Here is a 13,385-nt window from a genome sequence, read left to right on the forward strand (position 1 = left end):
CTGACCACAAGCAGTGCCTCTGTTCAGCCTTTAGCCTTTTATATTTAGGATGCTTTCAAGTATTAGTGAGGGTTTAGCAGCTCTCTGGGCGTCCTGATGGATTGTTTTTCATAATTTATTATGGTAAGAGCTTTTCTAATCATATGGTTCTTGACACCTCCAATTTAAAGCCTGCGTTTATTTTCCAATATTATTGACACGAGTCCTGGAAGTGGGTTATTGTGCTGCTAGAATTAGCTCCACGTTGATCCTACACATCTCACATTGCATGGGGTCGTTAAGCGCGTCTGTGTTCACAAAGTGGTGATCAAATCCTTTAATGATTGCGTCGAGGTCATAATCTAGCCTTCCGAAAGTGCTTTGCCTCCAACGGTGGTCAGGTGCTGTATCGACATATCCAGCACAAATCTCGATGTCCAAAAGTGTCTCTGTATTTGCACCCTCGCCGGCAATAAGCTCGGTGTCTTCTCTGTAATCTGGCCCGTGTGCGGTTGCACCCTGATGTTATCAGATGGGTCTATTCACTGTTGGCATAAAGAGGGTCATTACTGTGCTCATGTAGGAGCATAACTCTTAATTGGTTGATCTGCCTGGCGTCTCCACAGTCCGCTCTGTTCAGGCTTGTGTCAAACAGTGGCTATAGTACATTTTATTAAGGCACTGACCGCGCTCTGCTGCTGCGCATTATGGGCACCAGCGCGCGCTGCCTGTGTTCACGAATCCGAGCAAAATGACCTCATGTTTACTAGAAACAATACTCTCAAATTGTTCACAATTAAAAATACAAATTTAATGGAACTTTATACAAAAGAAGGATTTTCAGTTGTTATTTACACAATACGCCGTTTTAATTAGTCTATACATTGATTATTGTTTAAATGCAATTCTCTAATGACTTTTCCGCAGACATAGAACGTCTCGGGTCGGCGCAACAGTTGTTCTTGTCTCTCTTTGATCGAGCCTGAAGCCTTTAAGCGGCCGAGCCCTTGCAGCACATTTCCTCTGTAATCCTCCACTTTTTAGTCTGCTACCGAGGCGCGAGACCCCGAAGCTATTCTTTCTTTACTCCATATGGCATTATTTAAAATTGGTTTGATTAATGTTGTAGCCTAAAAGTTTGCAAGTTTCGAGACAATCCGGACAAATCTACATCAATGATGTTAAAAAAGTGCGTCAATATAATAGGACTAAAGTGGTTTAATTCCTTCATGTCAAGCAGATTAGCCATACTTGTTCAACAAGACGCCTGATGTGCCATATTTTACAAGCATGCACATATACGCATTTATTATGGGCGTATAGGAAACACAGTATTAATAGCTAATAGGCAAGTCAAATCTTAAAAAAAAAAAAAAAAACAGATTACAAATCCCGCACCAAAAGACTTAATAAATGTGGTCTAAAATACTATTAAAGGCCTATTTTCTGGGGGGAAATCTTAGCCCACTAACACTTGCCTACGGGCTAGGGCTAATAAACATACAGCAAGACATTTCAAATACTTATTTTTCTTTTCTTTTTTTTATGTCAGCAATAATCAACACTAACTTTTTTGATTTTTACTTAGCACGACAACTACAGCGACGAAGTTTGTTTGGCTTAAACAGAATATTGAGAGTAGGCGCGTGCATGGGTAGGTAGTTGTAAGAGGCGGGGGCAGGGCGGATGCAGCGGTAAAGATGAGTTCAGACTCCGATGGTTTATATAGCAGAGGCTGTGAGCGCACGCTGGAGTCACTTCATTAACGCGGGCTTTGGCTTCAAATCAAGCTCGCAGCTACATGTTCCTTTTTAAAATAATGCGTTTCTCACACGCATGAACTTTGAACCATTGCAGCAGCAAATTGACCCCAAGCAAACTCACCGGTCCCTGAAAAGTGCACTTTGCGCGTCAGAAGCACCGGGCAGAGAACAGCGCACGGAGAAACCATGCACTGTCAAGCCGAGCTTAGGCTCTCCACTCCAGGGCAACTCAAAGCAGCAAGAAGACGCTACAAGACGTTCATGATCGACGAGATCTTGTCTAAAGAGACTTGTGATTATTTCGAGAAACTTTCATTGTACTCCGTATGCCCTTCGCTCATCGTTCGCCCCAAGCCTCTCCATTCATGTTCAGGTAAATGTATTAACTTTATTAACTAACAATTGTTAACTAACAATAAAACTAATAATCAGAGCTTGTGCGTAAAATCGATTTTACGCACGGGCGTAGTGTTTGTAGGATATGTTAGCCGAGTGAATTGCTTATATTGAGCGGTGTTACTGGGTTTTCTTTTATCGCCTATGTGTTTTCATTTTGATTGATTTTTTCAATATCATCGTTAGTCTTTGTATAAAACTGCACTGTTACACTCCCAATACCAGCAAGTCCTGATCGCAAATCATAATCGGTGCTTGATCACCTTGCTGTGGTGCGCTGTACCAGTTATTTGTGGCGAAAGCATGGGGCAGATAGCGACGCTTCAGGGCTCGTATTCGAGGCATGATGCTAAATAAGTTACTTTGTCTTGTTAATATCAGACTCCATACAAGATAATTGTTCAAATGGCTATGGGTTCGCTCTGCGCACTTGGATTGTTTTGTATCCTGTCATATTGACAACGTGGACACTTTTTCAGTATGATGTTATAATAAATACATAAGTAAACCGTAATTTGATTTTTGTTAGTCCTTTTAGCTCATATATGTGCCCAGCCTCTGTGCCAAACATGTAGCCTGTTATTCTTGCTGAAGATTAGTTTTACAACGACTCAGCTGCCGCGACACTTTTGTCTTGTCAAAACAAAACAAAGCGACTTGACTGATTCCTCATTGTAATCCATCTACATCCCAAATGCGCCCTCGCCGCGTGTACTAAACGTGAAGATAATTGCCCAAAAGTCTGAAATAATTGCCAGCGCAATTTGATGATGACAGCGGTGGGTGAATAAAAATAGGATTCCCTCATCCTTGGGATATGAATTGGTGTGTGCTGGAGCGCATGATGGCTGGGCTTTGGCACTCTTCTGCGCGCATGGATAGGGTATCCCGATGGAGCCGCATGTCAGAAGAGTTCGCCCACCACTATATTTGTAGCTGCGTGGGTGTGAGATAAAGTGTATTGCTCAACTTTGTTGGCTTTTGAGGGCTTTATATAGCAACTGACTCCGAAGTTCCTAAACAGTGAGATTGCGGAGATGCTTGTGCACAGTTTGACCAGTAGAGGCCATTAAAAAAACGGTTTTGTTGCGTATTTAGACATCACAGTTGTGATTGTTTGGCCATTCAAATAACAGTTCTAATTTTATACATTGACTTACAGCTTGTTTGGCACCAATTCTCAAAGTTTTAATGTTTAAAATGAAATAACGCAGATTTAAAATTATACTCTGAAAAATATGCCAAAACCAAATCATTTATTTGTATCTATTTATCCGTATGTATGTATTCTGTATTGTTAAATTTAGTGAGGCAGTTTTCTCAAATCACTTAATCAAATCAATTAATCACTTAATTATTGAGTCAGTTTTTATTTTTATTTTTTTACAGTTTGCCCCATACTTTTGTTAAAAAGCCCTAGCCATTTTACAGGAAGAATCGGGAGGCAATGACTCAATCCTTAGCAGTAATAGCATGTTTCACTATTTCATTTAGGCTTCCATCTTTCAGTGCGACAGAAAGCCCTGCCCAAGGACGGAGTTTAAGAGTTTAAATCTCAGAGAATGCACCGTAATCTCATTTGACAACTTGATGAAAAATATTCACTGCCGCTTTTTTTTTTTTTTAAGGAAGGGAACACAGAAACTGCACCAGTGTCTATATATATACACATGTACATATATACATAAACAATAATGATAAAAAGGGCGATACGCAGTAAAGAAAGACCTTATTTTATCAAACAAACAAAATCAGGGTTCAAACTAGTTCAGGTTCCCAAAAACGGCCTTTAAAATGACCTTTGTAAAACACGGGTTTTAGTGAATAGCGATCCAATAGGATTATCTCTCATGGCATTAGTTAACACCTGCACAGTCCTGTATGTAAAATGGGAGCACGTGAGGCCACTGTGGTACTGGTTTTGGGTCTGACTCACGGCTTAAATGAGTAAAAGTACTTTCTAACTTAATCCTTTGCATACAATAACGTCGTCCATTAGGCTTAGAGGCTTGATTACACCCTTGTCATCACATCGGTAGAAAAGTCACACACACAAAGATAAAATACTGCTCCTTTTTCTGGGATTATGTTTCAGAAATCTGTCATCTTCTCGTCAGATGTCATCGGATTTCTCTGCTTTCGCAACAAGCAATGAGTTATGAACTGGTTGTTAAAGCAGGTTGTGCTACAGGCTTGTTTCCCTCCTTTCCAGAAGGGCCGTGTTAGAGAATAGGTATCAAATTAAACAGTTATCGCTAATGTTTAATGTTTTCCATCAAAGTGCCGGCTCTTCGATACATTATGCTGTATAACTGCCTGGGAAAATATCCAATTTCATTGTTCCATCTCCTCGGGTTAAATGCGGCTAATTAAGAGCAACACTTTTGGGTGGATGCAGAATAACTTGTAGCACTCTTCACACTGACTGATGTGCACTCAAGGCTACAGACAAAATAATTACCTTGATTACTTAATCCGAAAATGGTCGGCATTTGAACAGATATAAGATTAAGTTGCATTAATATTAAACAATGACATTTGAGATCGATGCACTTTTTTATCATGCAATGTCTAAACCCACCCACATTGAAAAAAAAAAAGCAGAGTCAAGGACTACTCTTTGTGCTAGTCCAAAACCTAGATAAATACGGGATGTGTAAAAGTGTCAGTAAGGGCATGGCTTATCAGTCACACAATGGTCCATGCTTTGTCCACAACTTACCCTGTATAAATAGAACGGACATCTTGTACTACGGTGTTCTGGCAGCTCCAAAAAGGTTTCTGTGATATAATAGTGTTTGATTTGATAATATGAAGTTGGATTCTACAAGTAGCTTTTAATCGAATGTTACAGCTGTAATGGTTAAACTGTCAGCTATTGACAAGAATCTGTCTCTTGTCAACGACATGTCAGAGGCATCTCTCATCAGCAGGTTGACATGCTTTCTCTTCCCTTTACACGGATTGCATCACAAAAATTCAATTCAGCATTTAATGCATGCATACTAAAAATAAGATGGAGCAGCTTTAGAAATACACAACTGTCACATCCAGAACAATTTTCATTTTTGCAACAATGTGAAGCTGCCGAGAGGAGAGGGGCTTCTTGTCTCGACCTGTTGCAACAAACTCACGTTGGAGGATTTAGTGACCTCAGTGCCTCGGTATGATGTCATGATGCGCCCAAGGCAGTGTCTACAGTGTGTTCGGTGTGTGCGCAAAGCTCTGTGCGATTACATTCTGCACTTAATGATCAGCACCCTTGACTCACTCACATCTTAGGGTAGTTTTATTGCCTACTCTTGCACAATGCAAGCTGTTTTGTAGCTCCAATTATCCTTTAGTATCTTGTAAAAATTGAATTAAAGTATCTGTTGACATTTTTTCAGAAGCCACTAGGCTAGGGCAGTTCATTTGATGAGAGTTTTTTATTTATTATGTCTTCTTGAGAAATAAACTTTAGTTTTTTGGTTTCTTTTTGAAAGACACTAGGTAGAGTTTTTTATTTTTTGTATTAAAAAAACAGCATATTTTTCATTTTGAACCAAAATTTCAATCTGCTTACAATATAGCAATTATGTTCCAAATAAAGTGAATAATGTCCATTTCTTTCTATTCTCTAAGACAAAACAATTTGGTCATATTCTCCTTTCCCTCAGTCAGCTCTCTGCACTCCCCTGTTTTTGATTCAATGTTGCATATTTTATATTTGCATAATATTGCAAATATTATGAAAAAAAAAGTGTCAGTTCATTAGTTTCTGTCTGATATTCTTTGCTGTGTTGTCGGACAATTACGGAAAAGGTTAAAACATTTTCCAACCAGAGCTGTTCAAATAGAAACTGCAGTAATGAATTAAGTACAATGGCAAAAACAGATTTTTTTTTTTCTATAGAATTTTACTCATGATAAAAACACAGTACTACTACTACTAACTACTCCAGTTCATTTGTAAGTGCAGTAAAAGCACTTGTTTTAAGAATGTTAGAAACACATATAATTTTAATTTGACAAAGCCTTATGAGTATTTGTGGTAGTATATTTATTAGAGGTCCAAAATAGCCTTGTAAAACATGGTGTGCGTCATGGAGTTCAGTGCCCTGTTCATGCTCGGGGTCAAGTGGAAAACACTTTTCACTGCAAAAATAGCACAATTAAAATATGAACCTGTCTCAGCCATTATGAGCGATCAATAACAGGGCAGCTGAGGTCCTGCCACAACTGCTTTCCCTGTTACCGCATTTGCTTAACGCACAGTCTTTCTCCCCCCCCCCCCAGGCTCGTCGTCTCTGCGCGCCTACCCGCTCCTCTCTGTGATCACGCGACAGCCCCCCACCCTGGCCCCCTCTCATCACCTGTCCCGGGACGCTTCTCCAGGCACGCTGCCCTCTCACCTGCCCCTGCTCTCCCCTCAGCAGCTCCCCCGCGGCCTGGAACCCTCGCCCAGCCAGACGCCCCTGAGCATCAGCAGCGACTCGGACACTGAGCGCAGCACGCCCCGCCTCAAGAAGCCCCGGCGCAGCAGGACCATCTTCACGGAGCTGCAGCTCATGGGGCTGGAGAAGAAGTTTCAGAAGCAGAAGTATCTGTCCACACCAGACAGGTTAGTGTGTGTAGCAGTAGCAGAAGAAGCAGTACTTTTTTTTAATTTATTTTTTATCACCACTCTCTACAATTACTGAACAAAAAATAAGTTCATTTATTTATGTTTTACATTTCAATCAGAAATTTGTTTTGTCCAGTATATTGTAAACTCAGTCGTTATAACTATATCCTGTGCATCCAATTATAAAGCCTTTGTATCAATTTCATAAAATCAGGCTAGTTTGTTAGGATTTCAGCGACCCTGAAAAGTTGTAAAAAGTGTTTATAAACTCAACCTTGGGAAGAATTTGAAAGCTAGGGATGTGTTTGTGAAGAGTTTGGACACACTTAACAATTTCATATACTTAGCAGCATTATTAGTGCCCGTAGATGCAATACATTCGAGACGATGTGGAAAATAGTGTGTGATTTGTAAAGCTGTCATTTGCATTTAGTATTTACTTGCTGTAACTAGCTGCAATTTGCTTTATTTCGCAACAACCGCATTTACTTGTGTACAGATCTTAGGATTTATCCAAAACCCATTACACCAGTGTGAGTCAGTTCAGTTAATTTCTGTCAGGAAGTTGAGGAAATTGAATATACCACACAGAGCTGAAACAGAATCCCACATTAAAGGGAGTGATTAAACTCGGATCATCGCTTTTGCCTTTCGTCAGAGCGTCCTAAATGATTTTTGTTTTGTGAGTGTGTTTCATAAAAGAAGTCAAAAAGGCACTGACGCATCAAACGGATCGCATTGTGCGCTTATTAAATTTCCAACCTGATCTACAAGAGCGACTTGACTCGAGCGCCGTATAAGTGTCACTCAGCGCTGACATTTTGATAACCTGCCTAAAACATACCTGGCAATTAAGTGCATTTTCGGAGCACAACACATTCGCACACCTACCTACAAAAAAGGGCAGGCATTCACAGGACCACGATCGCAATTATGAAGAAGTGCTTAACCAAGCATCATAATTTTTCATTTATCCTGTGGGGATACTGCGGAGTAATGTGAATTTGCCAAAGCCAAAAGCATTACCTCAGCATTCTAGTTGGGACAAGATTTTAACCCAGAGCGGTTTAAAAAAAAAAAAAAAACAGCCACACTGCCTCATTCAAGAAAACGGGGAGAGGTGCCAAGCAAAGCAAACGCAAATGTTTTACACTGATTTACTGCCAGTCATTTCGCACATGTGCAGGTGTATTATCTATAAAAGCTGTTTCATTCGCCGCGGTGTGATGAAGTAATACGTATATGCACAGGAATATCAAGAGCAAACGTTTCAGGTCACATGTGGGACTGAATTTTTCCAGTTTTACTCTTGAGTTTCATTCTCCCAACAGGCTGTGCTGTTCCCGATAAAATCCACGGCACGCTTGAAGCATAAATGTCATAAAAATGTGGTTGTTCGATAGGAATTCTGAATACTCAGTGACCTGTAAAAGTATGGGGCGAATATCTCTGTATTAACAAGGGTTTTGCACGGATGACAAGTAACTAGATAGTCGAAAGTCATATGATGTTAGTATTGTTATATCACAGAGAAATGATTTAGTTACTACTAGTTTGGTTTTCTGAAAGAACAATTAAAACAATGTAAATCAATATTAGAAGGAGAGCAAGCGATGGAGCGCAATAAAACATTTCAGCGTGCTCAAAATAAACCGTATTTACGAAAATCCATTTCCATGCCATCCGTGAAGGAAAACTCCCACGATACATTATTAAATATATCCCATCTTGGCTCGCCTGCAGCCCTTTGGAAAGCCCTGGGAGCGAGCACAATGATCTAACCAGCCACCCATACAGCGCCCCTGTCACAGTCTCCCACTCTTTTGACGCTGGAGAGAATTAATTAAACACACAGCTGGCAGGAGAACATCGGCAGAAAATCCCCTCACATCAAAGCCATGGCACGCTCCGCACTGCAGTTTGGTGTGATCCCAAAGATAACCAGAGTATTTTTTTGTTTTTTTTTTCATTCCAGCGCAGTCTTGGCAACGGGGACCACAGCGGTGTTGATCGCTGCGAGCATGCAGGCGCACAGTCAATTTCTCAGACTTTTCACTTGTGTTTTAAAGTGACTGAGTTCTTTGTTCAGTTATTAGTCAAACTTATCGAAATCAGTTAATCCCCTGTGATGTTATGATTTCGGAAAGTGCAGATGGACTTTTGGTCACTGCAGATGATGCTGTCAGAAAGAGTGGCCACCGAAGGAAGTGCAGGATTTAAGAATGACCAAACGAAACCGCTATCTTTTAATGTTGCCTCGATTATGCTCATAAATAAATCAAGGGCCGAGTGCTGTTAAGAACTTAATCTTTTGAAGTCTTGAGAAGAGGAAGTCTCTTTTGCAACCCGTCAGATAAACCCTCCCTCCGTCTAGCATCGGATTTTGTTATTTCTTGTGTCTTTCACTGTGGTATTGCATTACGCGACTGGGCCAGACCTTTTTAGTCGTGGATCAACACATGTTTTTTTCATTCAACACCAATCATTTCACTTCATCCGGGGGAAGATAGTGTTACTAAACCTAGTGCAGATGTTTCCTCGCTGTTTCCTATAGGTGCAGGTGTACAGTGTCAGAATGAGCCATTTGGCTTTGATGTGGAAGACAAAACTTAAGTGTTTTCTTATCCCTCCGTCTGAAACCTCTGCTTTCTAACATAAAAAAAAGGAAAGAGTGAATCAAAGGTTTAGGAAGTAGCAGGTGTTAAACATGGTGTCGTTTGCTTCTGCAGGTTAGACCTCGCTCAGTCGCTCGGACTCACCCAGCTTCAAGTGAAGACGTGGTACCAGAACAGACGCATGAAGTGGAAGAAAATGGTAAGAACATTCGGTAAAGTTAATTCCACTGAATGGCAGCACTATACCTGATACCATCATGCATACTTCCGGCGGCCATTTTGAATACCAAAGTGGCATTATGCAGTACTACATGTAGCAATATCTCTACTGAGGATGAAAATGAAAGACAACTGATTGACAGTGGCATTTTTATATTCTCGTAATCATTGCTCAAGAAGATATCTCACGGCGTTAAAACACGGCCCCAGAGACGCACGTTTATGTAATATAACCAGCAAATGTGGCACAGATGTAGCAGATATGTCTGTCGAGCTACAGCAGGATTTAGAAAAGATATACTTCACTCCTCAGACTAAATTAACACCTCAAAGAGGAAACAGAAAACCTTTCTCTGTGATTTTTACAGTTTGTCATGTCAACAGAGTCTCAGTCTGAGTCAGTGTTCAAGCTGCTCAAGACGTTAGCATGCTACCGGTTAGCAACTGTCAACCATTGACTTGAGTGTGGCTCACATCTATGAACACTGAGGAAATACTACAGTAACAGCTCAGCTCTGACCTCTGTCACATGTTGTATCCAAGGCTAGATGTTTGGAGTTTCAGTGCTTTCTCTTGGAGAGGTCGGAGCTGAGCTGTTGAAGCTAAATGCTAACTGGTAGCATGCTAACATCTTACTGGCTCACTGGTTTCTTCATATAAACGTGCGCTCTCTGGGTCCACTGTCAATCAGTTTTCTTTCATTTTCATTCTGAGTAGAGATATTGTTACATGTTGTAGTACTGCATAATTTCACTTTGGTATCTAAAATGGCTGCCAAAACAACAAAAGTCAGATGACTGAAAGACATGTATAAAAGCAAATAGACAATGTGTGATAGCCGATACTGGTATCTCTGTACTGGACTTGGACGAATTGAGAGGAGGATATTTCGCTTCTATCTTCAAAAGCCTCACTCTCGAAGTCAAGCGTAACACTGGTAACACAGAGAAGCTTTAGAGACCTGTTGCCAGTCTCACAATGTATCTTTGAAACCCATCGAGCAGTACTCGTGTGCAGTGCTAGTAGTGTTGTCTAAGGTGTGAGCAGCGATGACAGCAGTGAGAGCAAACACTTTAGAGGAAGGGTCAACAGAAGCGAGAGAACAAAAAAAAGAAAAAGAAAGAAATCCACCCAAATCATTACAGACAAATGAGCGCAGAAGGGAGCAGCCTGTGGCCATCCATCTTCTCTAATGACTTTAATAGCCCGCAATGCCTTTAACTACTGCCATCTATTACCACCACTGCCCCGGCCAACCTGTCTCTGTGTCGTCTCAGGTCCTTAAGGGAGGTCACGAGGCCCCCACCAAACCCAAAGGGAGACCAAAGAAGAACTCTATCCCTACGACGGAGGAGATCGAGGCTGAGGAGCGCAGGCTGCACATGGCGGAGGAGGAGAGGCGGCGGAGGGCGGCCTGTGAAGCGGCGCGAGCTCAGGAACAGGGGGAGGAAGAGGAAGTAGAGGTGTTCTTGGGAGACGTCAGTGCAACAGAAACTCATAATGCGCCCATGATGGTGGAAGAAACCGACAAGATGCAGCCTTTAATTCCGTCAGAGTGCCAAAATACAAGTTAAATCTCATCGATATGCAAAAAGACTGATGCCAGCCAGAACAAATCGTGCCTCAGGATCACTGTAATATGCCTGTTTATAGAGCTATGTGTTATGAAACGGAGTGGTGTGAGTTAAACCAAAACCCAACATGTAGCTTTGTTGTTGGTAAAGTACTATGAGCCTTTTATCTTTGATGCTCAATGCACTGGTGAAAGTCAGGAAATTTGAATACTGCCATTGCTCTAGTAACCCACAGAGCTGCCTCCACTTTCCTCATGTGCCCAAATATCAGTGTTTGCCTTATACATGATAAACCATCACTGCCAAAAACTGTTTGTTGCTCTGCTGTGCCTTCTGTGTTCTCAGATGAAATTTCACTTTAAGAATTAAGTGAATTTTAATGTTGTTTTCAAATGTTGTTTTACATAAAATGTATCAGAATTTTATATATAGAAAAATAATTTGCAAAATTTTACTCTGCAAATGTAAAGCCATATAATAGTGTTGAAGTGTAAGCTGCACCACAATGAATCTGTCATTTTTCTGTTACCATCGTCCTTTTTTCAGTTGTGTAGTTTATCCTCTCTGCCAGAGCTACATTTGTCAGAGGATTTTTCAATTCCTCATCATGAAAAATCCAACGGGCCTCAAACTTTGTGAGCCTTCAGCCCTACAAGTATTTTGCATTAACTCAACATTATATTTGCTGATCTGACTGCTCCTTTCACATTTTTTTTTCATATCATAAAGATGTATTTTATTTGATATTTTTTCATATGATACAGCAGTATTTTTCATATGTACATAGTGCTTTGTTTGGTAAGTTTGAGTGCCGTTTTTTTAAGTGTATAAAATATTTTTTACTCCAAATGTGTGTATATGTTTTCAGATGCACTTATAAATAATAAATAAAATAATAAAATAAAATAAAAATGCCTGATATGCCTTTATGATTAGTTCATATTTTCTTCACTGACTACACTAAAACAATAAACCGATGCATAAAGAAGTGATGTAAAAAGTCAAAAGTATGTCACATTATCCCTGAATCAAGGACTATTATTGATAGCTCAACGGCGTTTCATGCACCTAAATGAAAAAATATTACGTGTGACATACAAAAATAATTGCGACTTGCTTGTCAACTACAGGGAGTGTGTAAATCAAACAGTTACAGTAGCGGTGACATGATGATGTGTGGGCAGAGCCATTACCGTGAAGCATTTGGAGAAATATTAGACTTAGCCAAAGTTCACCATAAATCAAGTTCAGCAGAACAAAGCGTTTAAGCACTTTACGTTATGACATTTATCATCTTTATCTGTACAGCAAACACAATGGCCTCCAGCGCACCCCAGGGCTCTTTGTGACCCTGATCTAGTGCAGAGGAGTCGAAAGAATAGTTTTAGTGGCTGATGGTGGACACGGATGGTTTCTAGAGCAAACAGTGAAGGCTTGCGCTGAGTGCCTTGTGCAAACATGCCACTTCATATATTTATATGTGTGTGTGTGTGTGTGCGTGTGTGTGTGTGTGTGTGTGTGTGTGTGTGTGTGTGTAATGTGCATTGGACTAACATGCCTGTGGAAGATAACAAAACACTTTGGTTTCAGTACAATAAATCATAAATATGCTCTTGAGTCATTCGCTGGTGATGTGATCCTTCTACTGTATATTTGATCAACTCAAACCATTCAATATACTTGAAATGTCTTTAATATTGCTGTTATCGATTAAACTGACTACATTTCAGAATCACACATTAAATTTACCCCACTCTAAATACAACTTCCATTACTTTACAGGCTAGATTGTGAGAGTGAACATTAATTCATTCTAAACCGTTTGAATGTTTTAGGAGAACACTTGTAATCAGTGCATCACCAACAATATATCAGTCAAACTGTCACATTGTGAAATTAGTTTGTTCTTTTTCTTTTTTTTTTTACAAACATTAAAGACATCACTGCCAGTCTTCCCCAGTGACTCAGCCCTGCACCTGCATAAATTAATAACCACAAAAAGCACATTGTTTATATTTCTGGACTTTTATGGCAAACGATGAGTGCAAACTTGTTCCACCTAATGCTGCGGTACAAACGGGATAAGTTAGTTGATACAAGTCCCTGCATGACGCGTTTGCTTCCTCAAGGCTAATTGTTGTGTGGCAAGGTATAAGGAAGACTTCGCTGATCTGCCCTCGAGCAAGACACTGGTGGCCTAATTGAAGAACCTGTTATTTTCTCACAGGCCCAA

General features: G+C 40.4%; 1 protein-coding gene across 1 annotated transcript; it reads left to right on the top strand.

Moving 5' to 3' along the window:
- Nucleotides 1-1,928: 1,928 nt before the first annotated feature.
- Nucleotides 1,929-11,166, top strand: barx2 (BARX homeobox 2; the record flags this gene model as incomplete). The annotated part of the gene is made up of 4 exons (XM_079561236.1): nucleotides 1,929-2,115; nucleotides 6,417-6,741; nucleotides 9,474-9,558; nucleotides 10,856-11,166. 4 exons carry the CDS (start codon nucleotides 1,929-1,931, stop codon nucleotides 11,150-11,152), a joined length of 894 nt encoding a protein of 297 aa, XP_079417362.1. The 3' UTR covers nucleotides 11,153-11,166.
- Between the last annotated feature and the right edge of the window lie 2,219 nt (nucleotides 11,167-13,385).

Source organism: Gobius niger, assembly GCF_951799975.1.
Source record: "Gobius niger genome assembly, chromosome: 1".
Taxonomy (NCBI): Eukaryota; Metazoa; Chordata; class Actinopteri; order Gobiiformes; family Gobiidae; genus Gobius; species Gobius niger.